The 16861-nt window shown below is 46.6% G+C and overlaps 1 protein-coding gene across 4 annotated transcripts in view; it reads left to right on the top strand.

The window, feature by feature from the left end:
- The window catches only part of PRDM11 (PR/SET domain 11), a 52245-nt gene that overhangs the window by 17635 nt on the left and 17749 nt on the right, over positions 1-16861 (top strand). For 3 of the 4 annotated variants that reach the window (XM_037393887.1, XM_037393888.1, XM_037393886.1), the window contains exons 2-5: positions 1423-1541; positions 2094-2197; positions 3122-3384; positions 4373-4440. In XM_037393887.1, the coding sequence (XP_037249784.1) occupies positions 1426-1541; positions 2094-2197; positions 3122-3384; positions 4373-4440 (551 nt within the window). In that variant the 5' untranslated portion in view covers positions 1423-1425. Of the gene's footprint in view, positions 1-1422; positions 1542-2093; positions 2198-3121; positions 3385-4372; positions 4441-10925; positions 11339-13119; positions 16340-16861 lie in introns of those variants that run through there. The other variant, XM_037393889.1, reaches the window with a different exon arrangement.

The following is a 16861-nucleotide window of genomic DNA, read 5'->3' as shown; positions in this document are numbered from 1 at the left end:
AGGCTGAGGCTTGGCTTTCAGAGAACTATATGAATATTAACTAGTGCTTTCTTGATACAGGCTTGATAAAGGTCTTTCAGCCTGCACATTGGCATGTGAGAAGTCAGGCTGGAAAAATTAATCATTTGTCCCCTGGCACAAAGAGGAGCCACAGAGGCTGGGAATAATATTCCTTCTTGCTGTAAACAGGCACAAATGCAGACCAGACTTCCGTGGTGCTCAGTCCCATACAAGCATGTGTGTAATAAGAAAATTCCTGTTGTCAGGGCTTTGTGACCTCAGAACATGAATTTTGGGATGTCCAGAACTGAGTTGTGGTGGGGATGGGCTCTTCCACCAGATCACCTGACAGAAGGGGTCTGATTAGCTGCTGAGGCCGCTGTGCTGGGCACTGTGAGTATGCAGTGTAACAGAGCATGCCAGTGGACAGCGGACATGGAAAGGGGGCTTGCAGGAGATTTCGTCGGGAGCAGTTGTGGGCCTGTCTGATCTGGTATGGTGCCTGAGAGCAGCCTGTTTGTGTGTCTTGGGGGAAGTCTTAAGATGAATGCAAGAAAGAGATATGTGATGCTCTGCTTTATTCCTTGTTTCAAGCAGGGATGCTCTGAAGCTTAGCAGCCGTTCCAAAAATCCTAGTATTAATTAAACCGATTCTGAATTATCATTTGCCTTACCAATATTTGGTCTTCAGCACCAACCTATGATGGGGGAAGGAGGGAAGTACTATTGTTTTGGAGCTTGCTGTCCTTGGACATCATTAAGTGGTTCCTGGCTCTTGTGTTGAGCTGAGGGAGAAGCATTTTCACTACTGCGGCTTGTGTGCCAGAAGGGTGGTGGTAGTTCAGCTCTGGTCTTCGCAAGAGATGGAGAGCATGACTTGTGCAGTTGCGGTGGAGTCCTGCAGGTGTTTGTCAGGTGTGTCTGGGGCACACAGAAAGCTTCATCTGCAGGGTTGTAGTAAACTGCGCTGTGTTCCCAGATGGAGACTGGCATATGTTATAGTCATAGACAGATCCTGATTCATGCCACAGCCTGCGTTCCTCTTCCTTGTCGTTTTATCCCCAGAGACCTACTCTGAGTAGTGGTGCTCCATGTTTCCATTAACACGTCCCACCCATCCATCTTAAATTCCACGTGCAAGGTTTCTAAGGGGCACTGTGGAGCGTACTTCACATTCCCCGTGCCTCTGGTTGCTCCATGTTGTCTCATGCTCTTTACCTGACCTGCAACTGAGCTGTTCTTTCCTTCTCAGCACAAGAAAGGGGTTCCACATGCGTGCGGTGTAGGCGCCCTGGTGCATGATGGCGGCTCGTGGTGCCGGGAGGGAGCCTGCTCTGCTGGCCTTGGCCTGGCCTGGGACAGGAAGGTTCTGATTTCCTGGCTGCTCATTTTTTCCTCCTACCTTCCTTCATTTTTTTTCAGAACATGAGTGAAAACTTGAAGGACTGTTTGATCCAGACCCAGGCTTCCTTAGGGGAAATGGTGACGATAAAAACAGAGACCTGCTCTCCGTGCCGGGACCAGGAGTATGGACAGCCTTGGTACGTGACTGATCTTCAGCCCAGTGTACTCCAACCCCCTTCTCTCCACCTTCTCCCCAGTTTAAAGTTGGTTTTGAGAATTATATGTGCAATTCTCAAAGCTACTACAATGCTCCCCTGTGAGATCTGCCTTGAGGCGTGTGACAAGGGTGGTCATGGCTGCTGTGTGCGCTAGTTCATGTGAGGTGCGCAGTACTGGCCTGCCTTGTAGGCAATGCCTTGCATTGACGCCTTGAGCAGCACGTTCCTTGGGCTGTAGCAGGGAAGCCATGCCTGTCTGCTGCTGGGAGTCACCTCTGCCACTCTTGTGCTCAGTGTGGGACATGCCAGGTGTGGAGGTGTTCCAGCTGAAGCCACTACCTGCTGTAGGCTTTGGCATGAAAACTTCTCAGGTACCAGCTTGTGGCAGGTTGGATGGCGAGTTGAATCATTTGTTTGCTGCTGGTGTAGGGACTAAAGGAGTTGGTCAGGCCCTGCTGCCTCCGCTCCTCTCTGCATGCGGTCCCAGTGTCTTTGTAGGTTATTGTCATTTTTCTGTTGTTCCCTCCCCAGCTTTGGAAGGCCTGACCCACAGTCCATGGAGGTGGAGCCCAAGAAACTGAAAGGGAAACGGGATTTGATCATGACCAAGAGCTTTCAGCAAGTGGATTTCTGGTGTAAGTGTTTTGTGAGTGAGGGAAAAGCAGCGCTACTGCTTGTATAGACTTTTGCTCGGCACCCTGTCAGTTTGGGGTGGGAAGCTGGGAAGAAAACAGCCAGGGACAAATTTGTGTGCTCTCCTGAAAAGACCAGCACAATTGATATGGAAACTGTTGTACAAAAGCAGCTTGTCCATTGTGGGGCTATGTAGCAGCAGGGAGGGAGGTAGAAAGCGTGCTGGAAACGTGAAAATGTGCATGGGAAAACCCCAAGGGTTTGCAAAACCCCAAGGCTTGAATTAAGAAACTGTGAAGGGAGCGTTGCACAGATCACAGCTCTTTCCACGCATGTTCAGGGAAAGAAAACTGGTGCTGGTTACATTTGCATACCTACAAAATACCAAATTGTAGGCCCGAGTGCCTGTGTGGACACAGGGCAAGTGCCTGAAGATGCTTGTCTCTCTCCCAAGCACAGAATGAAGGCTGTATGATGAGGGTATTTGTTTTCAGGGATGCTTTATTTTAGTTCCCATCTGCTTTGTGGGGAATCAAACATTTTGGCTTGAGGATGTTCCTACAAACTGGGGATGTGCAAGGAGCCCCCAGCCTCTGTCTCTGCAGACAGTGATGGAGCCTTTCCCTGTCCTTGTAGCTGTCAGTGGTGAATCTGTGTAGGGTACCAGGGCTCATGCAAGTACAGGCATTAGGCAGGAATGGATTGGGGCAGGCCCTTGCTGAGAGATGTGTGGCAAAACAACTGAGCAGTCGGTGAAGTGCCTGTGTGCCTGGAGGTTGGGCTTTGGGGAGGGGGCTGAGCCAGGCCTGGGGGATACTGGGGAGCTGGGGCATGCTGGCCTTTGTGTTGTGCGTCCTATGAGCTCTGTGAGCCTGTACAGGCATCATATCTGACCACTCTAACTCCTGCTTCCCTCACACCCGCAGTCTGCGAGTCCTGTCAGGAGTACTTCGTGGATGAGTGCCCGAACCATGGTCCCCCAGTGTTCGTGTCTGACACCCCGGTGCCCGTTGGCAACCCTGACCGAGCAGCACTGACCATCCCGCCTGGAATGGAGGTGGTGAAAGAGCCCAACGGGGAGAATGATGTGCGCTGTATGAATGAGGTGATCCCCAAAGGTCACATCTTCGGGCCATATGAGGGGCAGATCTCTAGCCAGGACAAGTCCGCAGGATTCTTCTCGTGGCTGGTGAGTGACATGTCTCCCCAGCAAAGTGATACCCCCGCCATGCAGCTCAGGGCTGGGGGACTTGGGGGCCTGTGGAGCCAAACCTCAGCAGTCTTCCCCCTTCTCTGAAGATCTTCCGCTGACCCACAGGGGCAATAGGTGAACATTGACCTACCATAATTATTAGCAGCATAAGGGTATAGATAGATGAAAGCAGACTAGGTGCCATGGCACCTGAGTTTGGTTCACAGCTGTAGGAAGCAGAGCTTGCTTCTCCTCTCCCCCTTGCTGTGTCTTCCATCCGCCCTCAACCTTTAGGGCTCCTCCAGTACCTTTCTCTGCTCTGGTCATCATTTTGAGGACAGAGGAAGGATTGTATCTAGAGATTGCAGAGCTCTGTTGTGGGCCTGCAGCAGTCCTTCCCAGCCTGCTTGAGCAGAGCAGGTGGCCCAGGAGGCCAGGAAAGAGGAGATCCAGTCCATCAGGAACTGATCTACATGCAAACTCTAGCACCAAACTCTTTATTTTTTTTCCCCTAGTACTACAGGCCTTGGTTAGCCTATGAGATAGAGATGTCACTAGACCAATGGATATTAATTTTGAGAAATGAGATGTGGGACTTGAGTTATAGGTGGGAAAAAATCGAGAGCTGCTGATACAAAATACTGGTCATGCTTTCCTGTCTGTAAAATAAATGTGTGTCTCAGCCCTGTCCTGAAAGGGAAGTTCATCTTGTGTATCTCAAAACTGCTAACAGTCCTATCAGCTGCATCCATAGTTGTTTGTTATGGACATTTGTACATAGGAAAATGCCTCTTAATCATTTCAGAGTAACTTCCACACACACGTCCGGGGTAGCAGTCTGTAGTACTAGGAAAGCTGAGATTCATGGCGTAGAGTTTCATGTCCTGACTTAAGGCTGGAACTGAAGCAGTGATTTGAGAGGCATAGACCTTCTCCTGTCTGGACCAGCTAGCTGACATGCTTTATCTGTTTTCTTGTTCTGCAGATCGTTGATAAGAACAACCGCTACAAATCCATCGATGGGACAGATGAAACCAAAGCAAACTGGATGAGGTGAGACCAGTTCTCTTCTGCCTTCCCTTTTGCAGCTCTGTCTTCCAGAGAGAGGCCATCAAACACTCCTTGTTTTGTGTGACAGAAAAACAAACCAAAACGCCACAACCCCTTCTGTAAAGGGTGTATTCGTGCTCTTTCAGTATTTATTGTGATGAGAATCTTTGGAATCAGATTCAATATAAGGGACTAAAACGAGGATGCGTGTATGGAGGATGGCTATTTTCTGGAATGAGGACAAATGATAAAGATGATCCTATTTATCCACTCTTACAAACACTGACAGGTCTCGCTACATTTATTTTTTTTTAATTTACTTTATGTTCAAATATTTGCAAAATGCTTTGCATAATCCTCAAGGTAATATTTGATTCTGGTTGGGTTTGGTTTTTTTTTTCCTTTCCCATTTGACAGACAGTGAAAGAGGTGATTTTTTTTTGTTTTCTTTCTGGGCTTCACTTGAAACAATTGTCTGTGGTGGCTCATTGGTAGCATCAGCTTTACTGTGTTAGGAGAAACATGGAGGGAGTTGCTGCAGCTGTGAACACAGAAAAGATGCATGTGCTTGCACTCCCTCTGCCGGCACTGGGACTTAGTAGACCAGAACCCAAATACCAGTCAGTACTAAACCAGGAGTGGGGCTGGCTCTGATCTGTTAACTGCGGTAGTAAGGGAACATGTTTAACCATGATGCAGTGCTTCAAGTATTGGCACATATCTGCAAAATGTAGGTCAGTCTTGCGGCCTCCTGAGGCGGAGGCAAAGCGCTGAAGTGCCCTGTGTGTATGGGGAGTCACCAGAACGGGGCATTGCTGCATACCGAGGCCTGTCCCATATATGGACCAATCCTGCTTTCAGGAATGAATTTGGGAAGTGGTTGCTGTCAAGAAGGCATTTCATACAAGAGTAAAGCAGCATGGGGATTAACTAGTTTGTTGGCCTGGATGTCTAGGATTTTCAGTTGTCAGTCCTAAGGGAAGAGAGAGCACGAAGTACAGGTAGATTAGATGCAAAACTGACCTAGATGGTCAAATCTGGTTGTACCATTTTTGCTCTGTTTGAGTCTTCACATGCATAGCAGCTGTTCTGACACTGGAGTTCTTAAAGTTCAACGAAGTATCTCATTTTTCTGTAAGAAATCCAGCTGTTACAGTTGTTCACTACTGGATGAGAGAAAACACTTGACCTGGGCTGAGGCTGGAGTTCTTGCTTCTAAAAGAAGAGTGGTACAGTAGACAGATAGGTAGGGGGACACCTATCTTGAAGTAAAGAATGCAAAGGTCAAAAATTGGTGCGATTTTTTTTTTTTTTTTCTTAGATCTGGATCTTTATGTGGCCTGGATGACAGTGAAACTGGGGGGAAAACACAGTCCTGAAAGGCAAAAATCCTATGATTAACTCTTCTTCCTGCTGCCATGAACATAAGCTTGATGTCTGGATTTAAATGGGCACTACTTATGGTCCCAGCAGCAAAACCAGGATGTTCTGGTCTAAACTTGTATTTGCCATGGTTAAGTCTTCAGACAAGTGTGGTCTAGGCCATTCTGTACAGCCTTGAAAGGCAAGGAGGTTACGGTTTTGTGAAAGGGGGATGTTTGCAGCTCTTCTGGGGAAGGGTGTTATCAAAGGACCTGTGCAAGCTATACCAGTCTTGCTGATCTTTCCAGTTTTACTCTTGAAAATTGCTTCTAGTAGCAGTATTGTGTAGAGTATGACTGACAGTTCAGGTGGGAGATAGTGGTCCTCAAAAAGCCTTGGTTTTTTTGTTAGCAACTTTTAAACTGAGGCACGCTCAATATCCTGTGCTAGGACATTACCTGTCGTGGAGATTACCCAAAGAAACTATACTTCCAGGACGCTGTAGACAGCGCTCTTTTTGTTTTTCAGATGGTGCTCTTTGCCATCACTCACAGATGGAGTGCTTTGCAAAGCAGATCTACTCACCCTCTGGGTAGGTGGGTATGGCATGGGGACGGCAGCTTGGGCTGAATCCTCTCTCTCCTTGTAGATCTGGCTATTGTTTTTGTTGTTTGACTACCACATCTGAGTCCATTTTCATGTTCCCACTGAGGACAATGTGTACACTGCACCACTTGCTGGTTTAATTTCAAGTGACTGTTCATGCAGCGCAGTGGATGACAGGGAGGAAGGAGTATGAAGCGTGGCAGATGGCATGGCAATGGTAACATCCTCTTCCCCTTTCCCTCATCAATCAGTCAGTCGAGAGAAACTCCTGATACTGGGAGCATGTTCTCCTAAGCAGGCTGCTGGCACAAGGATAATGCACCCTTCATCTCTGTCCAGAGTAAAGCGTTGTTATTTCCAGTACTTTATTATAACTCCATGGCTTTGACTTGCAGGGATTTGTGTAAACCTCTTCCTCTGTTTTTAGTTTTCTGGGGGCTCAGGGTAACTGATTACCATGGATTGCAGCAAACATCAAGCAAAATCGGTGCTTTCTTGGACACAAACTGTAAACTGCTGCTGATGGGAGTTCTTGGGGCTTCTGAAGGATTGTGCAGAACCAGCCGTTGTTCCTGGTTACCTCTGAGTTGTTGGGAACCTCTAAAAAAAATAAAAATAGATCTGTCCTAAAATGAAAGTAATTCAGGAAGTCCAGGAAACATCCCTCTGTGTATGTACCACTTGGCCAAGACTGAGATGCAGGCTAGGAAGTACCAGCAAACTGGTGGCACCTAGCTGAATTTGTAGAGTGAGGTGCCTCACGTGTGGGGTTTCCAGGCTAGTCTGAGCATCTATAATCTGTATCCCTTCTTACATGTGAGTACCTGAGTTCTCAGGCTTTTGGCACAGTTCAAGTTCATCATTTCCCGCAGCCCGTGTGAAAAGGCTGGTGCAAGACTCCCTCACTTTGTTCTCCTTTGCCATCCCCCTTGCTTCCTTTCCCCTCCAAACATAGTAACAAAGAGGTCATGGGGAGCAAGACTGTTCGTAAGTCTTCCTGTATCTCCTGATAATGGAGATGTCTGCAACTTGATCTTCATACAATAATTGAGCTTGGAAGGGAGCTTTAAAAGTCAGAGTTACTATGTCTGCCCATGTGTTCAGGGGGAGTAAAAGCCACCAGCCTATGCACAAGTCATTTTGTTGAACTTTGTAAACTGGTCTCTATTATCCTGCAGCACAGCAAGTGGAGCAAATGTTCTTATCCGTTACAGACTGAAATTTATGCAGAGCAAAGGGATCCTGAAGCACTGCAGAACTGTGATCCCTGTAAAAAAATAATTCAGAGCTATGGGAAAGGTTCTGTACTTATTTCTCAGAGGCCAGGAAAAGTGGCGTTGGTTGATGTCTTTGATCTTTAAGTGCCCACTGTTCGCATTGTTTACAACATCACACGTGTTTTTAAAGAAACTTCTGTACCGTCTTGCACTTCCAGATTGACCTGGGCTGAGGTATGAATTCACAGTGTCATAGCTGGGCTCCTCTGGAGCTTGGTGAAACCCACACAGCATCCCCAGAGAGGTACTTCCAAATATCAGTGACCACTCCTAGGGATGTACTGTATGCTAGAAGAAACACATGAAGCGGATCTTTCTGACAGTAATACTGTCTGCATTTTTATAAGGAGGAGGTTAACGTGTCTTCTGGGAACCTAACATTAATTGAATTTGTGATTAAAACCTACCAGAACTCATTACTCTGTGTCGTGAGTTTGCTATCTTAAAATTATTTTGTCCCAAGTCATGCTGGTGCAAATGAGTGGAAACTCTGAAATCTAAATATTCAGGTCTACTACAGGTTGTCCTAAGTGCATTTGATGGGATGTCCTGTCTGGGAATTGCAAAAAAGGCTCTAAGTCCCCATTGGTGCAGCTTTGCTAGGCACAACAGCCGTGAGTTCAGCAGAGAAGAGGGGATGGAGGTTTCCTGACCCCACCAGCAGCTCTGAGCAGCTGTGGAGACACTTGAGTTCTGCAAGCTCACCCCTTCCCCGGGGGCACTTTGCAGAACACTGTTACTTGTTTTCACCAGAGCACTTTGTCAGTGGAGGTTTGTTTCTACCACATGGAGACACTGACGGTACTGTGCCGTCCTGGGTACCTGTGGGGAATACACATGAAGCCCAGTTCTGCTGAATGTGATAAAAATCAGACCATAAATGTTCCCTTGCTCAGTTACACATAGCCTTTTCCCTTCTTCCAGTGTTCAACTGGGAGTACTCCTTTTGCCTTTTGAGTTTGGTTTGTTGGTTGTTTTTTTTCTTGAGGTCAGTGTAGCGAGTGCTTTGCTTGCTTTCTGTCATTTCATTACCATCTTCCTTAAACACTTCTTCTGTCCCTCCATAAATGAAGATCCACCAAAACAGTGTCTCAAGGATGTGTTTTTTTGTCCCAGTGAAATGCATCTGTGCACTTAGCTCCCAGCTGTCCCTGTATGTGGCCTGGATTTGATCTCCGTTTCCTGCTGGTTTTCCAGCTTTAACCAAGATTAACGGCTTCTACCACTTACCCTGATGGATGGCAGCAGTGACAGTAAGATTCATAGAACATCAGTGTAACGGCACTTAAGGAGAAACTACAACATCTGACAAGGGTCACTGCCTTTCTGTAGGTTTTTCTTAGTCTGAAGCCCACAAGCACCTTTCACACAAGCGCACTGCAAACCAGCTCTCTTCTGCTGGGCCACCGCAATGCTGGAAGGAACCCATCTCTGAGGAGGTGCCAGCAGGGCCATCACAGACATGGGGCAAGTGAGGAAAAATGCTGAGGCCTTTGCTTATACCAACTTTTCAGAAGGTGTTTTGGGGTGGCTAAAGTCTGCCTGTGAGAGATAGGGCATTCAGCCAAAATTGTAGGATTAAATGTAATATATTGAAAGAGGAGGGTCTGAGCTATCCCAGCCAGGGTCTATTCCCTTCCCATGGTGTCACTTCAGAGTTACAGTTATTAGGCATCGTATCTATTAGGGTGTCTTATTTCTTGTATGTTACATCTTAATATCCTTTTTAAGCATTTATTTTCTAGGCTTATAGTGACAGCTTTTTGGGACAATTTATATTAACGCTGAAGCCTTCTACCTCAGATGAGGGTTGTGTTCACCATAACTCCGTGATGATGTAGATTTCTATGCAAGAACTTCTGTTTAAGATACTAAGAACTATATGACGTGAGCACCAAAAAGGCTGACCTTTTTCAAAAAAAGTTCCTGACATCCCTGCTTCTAATTGTTCAAAGATGTGTAATCTTTTGTAATATGTAGCACTAGAATAACCATTTTGGCATTTTATTTCACTCTGCTGTAATTCACATCAAGGCAAGTTTTCCCAGCAGTTCTGCTTCTCCATGGTCTCTGATCTCTTCTGTGCTTGTCTGCATGTTTATACATGTGTGATCATTGCCCAGGCTGCGGATTATTCCCTTGTCCGCAATCGCACTTTGCTTATGTGCAAAACTGCATGTTCACACAGCCTGTTTCCTCTTTCCTTGTTGAATAGATCTGCTGCCACCTTCCCCTCCCCTCCGCCCCCCCCCCCCCCCCCCCCCCCCAGTAAAATGCAAAAGTTAGGACTAATGTTTTGTTTATTTTTAAAGTTTCCTTCAACTGTGGCTGGAAAAGTTACCACCAACATCCCCCTTTGGACAAAACCGCTCATTCTCAGGATGGCTGCCTCTTCTTCTCAGTGGGCTGAGGCTACAAGTTATCATTTGAAGCACCAGAAACTGGGTGCAGGCTCCTGTCAGCAGCAGTGACAGCAAAGCCTAGCCAGGAAAAACAAGTGGGTGGCCTCATTCCTTTTGAGAACAATGGGAAACAGCAACTATTTCTGTGTGAAATAAGAGCTTACTGTGAAGCAGATGAATTCTGGATGTGCAGTACCCCTGGTGCTGAAGAAAAGACATTTCCTTATGAAAAAAAAGTTGCAGAAGTTGCCCATGAGACTAGTCAAAATCTCTCTCCCCTGAAAAAGATCCAATTTGATATAGCCTTTGCATGACATCCTGCAAGTCTTAACAGAAAGGGTGATGTAAAAGTTTGCGTTGCATGTTGTGCCAGGCAGAACAATAAGGTATGTTTCAGACTTCTAAATTTCCTCAAGAACACATTTTTGAGCAGTGTCACCTTAGAAGCTAATTTATCACAGTGATTGTGAATTCTCATGCTTTTATCTGTGCACAAGCTGTGGCAAGTGATGTGAAGCTGTACTGAAATTCTCAGACATAAGTCAGGGCATCAGACGAAGTGTAAAATTTCATTTTAACTGTAAAGCTGAGAAGGCTCCTTCACACTAGTGTCGCTTGGTGTTTTTTTTCTTAAGCTTGAAAATTGCCTCTTAAAAACAAAGTGGCTGCCTTTTCCTGGTCCAATTGAGGAAAACGGAGAGGTTGTTGCGGGTGGGGGGAGCTGGATCCCACCGAACTCCTCTGCCCCAAGTGCTGCACTGGCCAAGTGGTTGGATGCAGGGGGATGCTTTGCGCTGATTTCCTTTTACCCAATTGTGCTTTGTGGGATCTTCAACCCAAGGAACATGGCTGAACGAAAGAGGAAGCCCAAGTTTTCCAAGGAAGAACTGGACATTCTGGTCACTGAGGTGACCCGAAACGAAGCCATGCTGTTTGGGAGGGAGACAGTGCGTCTATCCCATGCTGACAGGGACAAGATCTGGGAAGGCATAGCCAGGCAGATCACATCAGTCAGCCAGGTCCCCAGATCTGTAAAAGACATTAAACACAGATGGGACGACATGAAGAGAAGGACCAAGGACAAACTGGCATTCATGCAAAGGTCCCTCTCCAGCCCCAGCAGCACGGGGCGGCCCTCGGCCATTGTCCTGACCGCCCACGAGAGAGCCATCGAGTCAACGCTGCATTCGTCACACCAGATACACAGCTTCCGGAGAGCGGATCTGGACGTGGTTGACAGCCTGTCAACAAGCTGTAAGTATCACTGCCTTAACACCTCTTTGTCTTATGCTTGCATATCACAGTTTGACACCAGAAAAGTGGCGTGTGTTTTTGTGAGATGCTGGGTTGCCTGTAAAGTCAGGTCCTACTGCTGTGTTTGGTTTCAAGACAGCCTGCTCTGGTGGTCATGGGGTGTTCAGATGGATTGAGGGAAAGCTGTAAGCTGTTACCAAGTGAACGTCATCTTCTTTATCTGTTTATCTAATCCATTTCTATACTGTCTTAGTTCTAAGGGTAGATACTGTTCAGATTCTACTTTCCTAACGGGTCGTAAGTCTGAACTAATCCTACAAATGAGGGAACATCTGTAGTTGAAGTGCAACTACCTCATGCCTGTCAAAAAGTGTTTGTAAAGGATTAGGAGTTCTTCATCTTGCATGTGCTCCAGTAAAGCAGCAATGCTGTCATGCTGAGAATCATCTGCCAGTCACTAGGGGATCGTTGCATGGTAGCCATCTTCCAAGAGGGCTGTTGCGGGGGCTCAGTCATCACAGGTGTTATGCTGTGAGGCCAGGCCACTACTGGTTTCTCACTAGTGGTCTGAAGGCTCAACACAAGTGCTATGAAAAAGGTAGATGATAATGACTTCCTTCTTCACTGTTTTTTAAGAAACTACTGGCCGTGCTTTCTAAGTTAATCTTCTTAGAAACCACAGTTCTCGGGCACCTTACAGTGCTGAACCACAAGCTGCTTTTTGCAGATTCTTTCCCCAGTTGCATACATATGGCTTTCCTCTGTGGAGGTGCAGCTTCTTGGTCTGTGAGCTTTTAGGGATACAAAGGAGAGAAAGAGGGGATAACTTCTTCAGAAGTGAGCTAACTAAAACTTCATGGGTGGCACTGTCCTACCACATTAGGTCTTATCTCAAATCTGATGTAATGCTGTTAGTGGGAGAGCAAGGACAAAAGGCTTCAAGAACTGACAAAGTGGGACGTGGTCATTCTTTGCATCTGTCTTGGAAGCCAGTTGTGCTATTTCGGAGGTAGAATGAATGCAGCTTGTGCAAGGAGATAGTGGGCAGTTGCAACAAGTATCATCTCTTCTTATTCTTGGTGTGCCTGTACCGGTGAACTGGCACATCACTAGATATTTATCAGACTAATGAGAACTTTCCCATGGTGTTTTGCTTTGGGTTTGGCTTTGCATCAGGTATGCTTGCCCGATTACTATAGGGTCCTGTTGCTGCTATGCCTCAGTCTGGTTACCTTACTGATGCCAAGCCACACAGTGGCTTTGCGTTATAGACTTTGTGAGCAGCAGATACTGCATCTATGCTTTTCTCAGTAGAGAGGATGTAGAGAAATGACATGGGAGCAGGGTTTTGGTATGAGGAACCAAATGTGTTAGGGTGTTCCAAGACTGGACCAAAAGCCAGGAGCCTTTGTCCTTCCAAAATATTGGAGTGTTCTATCTACTTATGGTTTTGGGGAAGGGAAGCCATCCTACTGTCTGAAATGGATTTGTATTCTAGTCATGAACAATGCTGTATGCAGGATACCATGGCAGCTTGGATTCCTCCTCGGCTGACTGGGTTTGCCCACTTTTGGGGCCTCTTATGGCTAAGCTTGTCACCCAGATGCTAACGTTGCAGCATGTGCATGTTGAGTTATGCATCAGGAGCTACAGGCTTGTCTCAACTGGCAGACTGGGGGAAGGGGAACCCCTTTTTCCATGTGTGTTGAGATACCATGAAACAGAAGTCAGGGTTGTGAGAGATTTCACGTTAATAATTCATGCTTCCTCTTCTATTTAAGCTGACGAGGACGAAGAGATGCCAGGCACTTCTCAGGAACACCGCTTCTCATCACTGCAGAGGGCCAGTGCAGGAGTCAACCAGCTCTCTGGGCCCTCCTTCCTCCGCAGTTCTTCCTCATCAGACCATTTGGAAGCTACCAGCCAAAGGCAGGAACTGCACCGTCCATCCCCACGCACCACCACGTCCTGCAGACCCTCGCACCCCCGCGCAAGGAGCCCACCCCTCTCCAGCTTCGATCACCAGCTTCTCCATTCTCACACACAGCAAACAGACCTGTTCAGGCAGTTCTGCCAGGAGCTGGTGGCTATTCACAGAGACATGGCAGATAGCATGCATGTCATCAGTCAGAGGATGGCTGACCTCACCAGCCAGGTTGGCCAGATGTGCCAGACCCTATCGGAAATCCGTGATGGGGTCCAGGCTTTCCATAGGATACAGGATCCTAGCATCACGCAGGGGTCTCTTCTGCAAGCAGCTTGCTCAAAACAGCCCCCTGAGCCCAGTGCAGAGTCTAACCAAAACCCCTCAAAACAGACTCCTCCTGCACGGACTACCAGGTCAAGAAAGAGAAAACACCATTTTTAGTCTGTGTCATAAAAAGTAAAGAAGGGTGCACCTTCCTGAGCTGCTGTATGCTCACGTGGCCTCTCCATATGTAAGAGTACTCTGTGGGGAAGGTCAACATCTGCCCCAACCCGTCCATCCCCCTGCTAGCTAAACAAGCAGTATGAATTATGGCAGCTGAATAGTAGGGTTGGCCCTGTGCAACGGCAGAGAGGAATCTTATATCTTATAGAGCTTGGGATGTGGGACATCTTTTTGTTCATAGAGATTAGGAGTTTTCACTGACTTCCCCGTGCTTTGAATACTCTATAAGCTAAGAGATGCAAATAGGAATCATTATCTTGATCTCTTCTCATGCCTGTGACATGTTATTCACTAAGACAGTGTCCTACAGAGCTCCCTTTGCAATCAGCCTGCAGATTTACCCTGCTACTGCCTTCCCATCATCTTCCTGCAAATTAGTATATGTGCTGTGCAGACATACATCTTTACAGCTCTAAAGACTTACTGATTGTTATTTTTATCTTGTGTTCAGCAATAATGAGCATTCCAGGGCTTGTTGTGATTTACACACAGTTTGGGGAGAGGGGTGTAAAAGCAGAGTTTGTGCAAGGGAAGGGAAGAAGGCCGAGGACAGGAGGACAGGTTGAGCACTGTGGTTTTAGACTGCTGAGAAGGGCTGCTATGGCATGTGCCTGGATTCTGCAGTACCACATGCACTTAAATCAAAGAGTTTAATTTTCATCTACTCCAGTCTGAAACCCCTACCTACCCTTCACAGTTGCAATTAAAATACAATTATTTCATAATATAAGAACATTTATAGAGAACTATATAATTATTTTCTTGCATGCTATAATCTTCAGTTTTGAACCCCCTCACCCTCTTCAAAATGTGAGAGACTACACAGGAACAAGGAAAGATACAGGGCCTGCTTCTGAACTTGGGAACAATTCGGTTTTATATCACTGTAATTCTGTCAACTTCAGTACAATTACTTTCATTTAGTGTTATTTAGGGTGGGATCAGTACTGTGTCTTCCTTTCTTGAAGAGTTTACAATTTAAGTTCACAGCTATATAGGTTAAAATAGTAGACACGATGGTTTTGTACTGCTTTCTTTCCCCGTACAGATGTAAGAAAGAACTGTGTTACATTTGAATTGCTTTAGTGCTGCATGAAGTTCCCCTGCACAACCCTGATTCTGAAACTAGGCTTTAATACTGTCACCTCAGGTGGTTGTAACATTACGTGGCAGCTTTTTTACATGTCTGTCCTGATTTGCACTTCTGCACCTACCATGCTACCCTCATCTCTGGAAAAATCTGGGCCATTGCATGATATGCTTCAGCAGGGAAAAGGGCTGGGGTGTTGCCCACATACAGTTAGCACACCGCTGATCTCCAGGCTATCCTGTTGGATGTGGATGTGGGTTGCAGGAAGCTATTCAAGTTAATATGAATGTGCATTGTCATGCCATGTCTGGGCTACGGACTTGGCCAAAAAGTTGCATAAACTTCAGCAGGAATTGAACATAGACAGTGCAGTATAACAGAAGGATGGCTTGTTTTATGTGATCTTGAAGGATCTTTAATCTCTCTGGCCTGTCCTTTGAAAACAGTGCACTAGTTTCTCTTCTGGAAAGTTCACTGTATGTCTGCTATATCAGGTATTCCTGATGTGCTTTTCCTTTTTTCTTCTTAATTGTTCTGTAATTCTAATTCAAGTAATTTATTTTAGTGGTGCAGTGAAAGGCCCTTGCTCAAGAAAGCAGAGGTCTGGCAAGGAGAAAGAGTCCTCTCTGAGGAACGACCCATGTCGGTTTCATGCAGAGGGTGTTCCTCATAGTGCTGGTGCCAGACCAGAACAGTACTTGCTCACCTTCCTCTGAAGATGTCATTTTACTTCTGTTGTAACATTGTGTACTGCAAAAGTCACAGTCTCTCTTCAGATGAAGGGAAGATTGGGAAATCTGATAGAAGTGGATCTAATTTATGAATTACAGAGAACTGAAAAAATAGTGATATATTTTAAAGGCTTTCTGAGTCAATATAGTGCTGCTGCTATATAGAAGTAGTATTTTATATTTTTATAATTTGTCCCTGCTGATGTTCTTCCGTGGATATACTGATAGGATTAGCTCCTCTGATGTTGTCCAGGGGCATCCCTTCTGGGAACCTTCAGATCTGCAGAGGAGACTCCTACAGGTGCTGGGCACTGGAGGGAGTTGGCATCATCGCTGCCATCAGGTGGCCCACGCTGATGTGTTTAGAGAGAAGCCTGATGCAGCATGCGCAGCCTTGGATACAAACCTCCAAAAGCTGGGCTCTGGCTGGGAGAAAGGACCTTGTACTATAAACTGCCTGATGTCTCCCCCAGTTTCCTCTGTGGACTATTACAGATTGGCTCAGATCTGGGCATGTATCTCCTACCTGTGTAGACCCCTCGGTGGAGTGGCTTTTCTGTACTGGCTCACAAAGGTTGATGCTTCTTCCTGCGCCCATCATATTAACTGGCTGTTGAAGTAAGTGCCTGTGACAAAGCAAACTGCTGTGCTTAACCTCAGTATCTCCATGTCTTGTACATGCTGAAAAAATTCTCTCTTTAAAAGTATTTTTGTTAAGAATGCAATAAATTTATAACTCTTTTAACACAGCTGTGGGTGAGTCATTTGTTTCTCTCATACAATTTTTGCCTGAGTCGGTAGCAAGCCTGTCACAGATGCAGGACCTCCTGGAGGCACTCGGTGTTGGAAAGCCGAGGCAGGGTTTGCAGGTACAGCACCCCGTTCTGCCTGGGCTGCTGGCAGCTGACTTGCATGGGCTCTCCTGCCCTGGCTCTGTGCCTGATGCTGATTTGGGAAAGGCCAGTGGCCTTTTTCCCTGTGGTGCTCTGCCCTGGCAGGGTGTTGGAGGAGCACCTCCAGGGCCAGCCGGAGGGTAAGCGATGGAGGGGCCAGTGGGCAGTCGTGGGGTATGGGGCAAATCCTGCAGGGGGCTGAGCCTCCCTCCATCTGTGGGGCTTCCATCCTCCTTCCTGTTTCTTCTGGCTGCATTATTCCCCTCCTGGGAGGACTGGTCCCTGCTGCCAAAAAATGCCGTGACATTTTTCTGTGCATACTCACTGGACCATCCTAAAACTTGGCAATTTAGTGTCAGGAGTGGGTTGTGGCTTAAA

The sequence above is a fragment of the Falco rusticolus genome, chromosome 7 (assembly GCF_015220075.1).
Source record: "Falco rusticolus isolate bFalRus1 chromosome 7, bFalRus1.pri, whole genome shotgun sequence".
NCBI classification, from domain to species: domain Eukaryota; kingdom Metazoa; phylum Chordata; class Aves; order Falconiformes; family Falconidae; genus Falco; species Falco rusticolus.
Note: the sequence above shows the minus strand (reverse complement) of the source record. Positions and strands in the feature narration are given on the sequence as shown.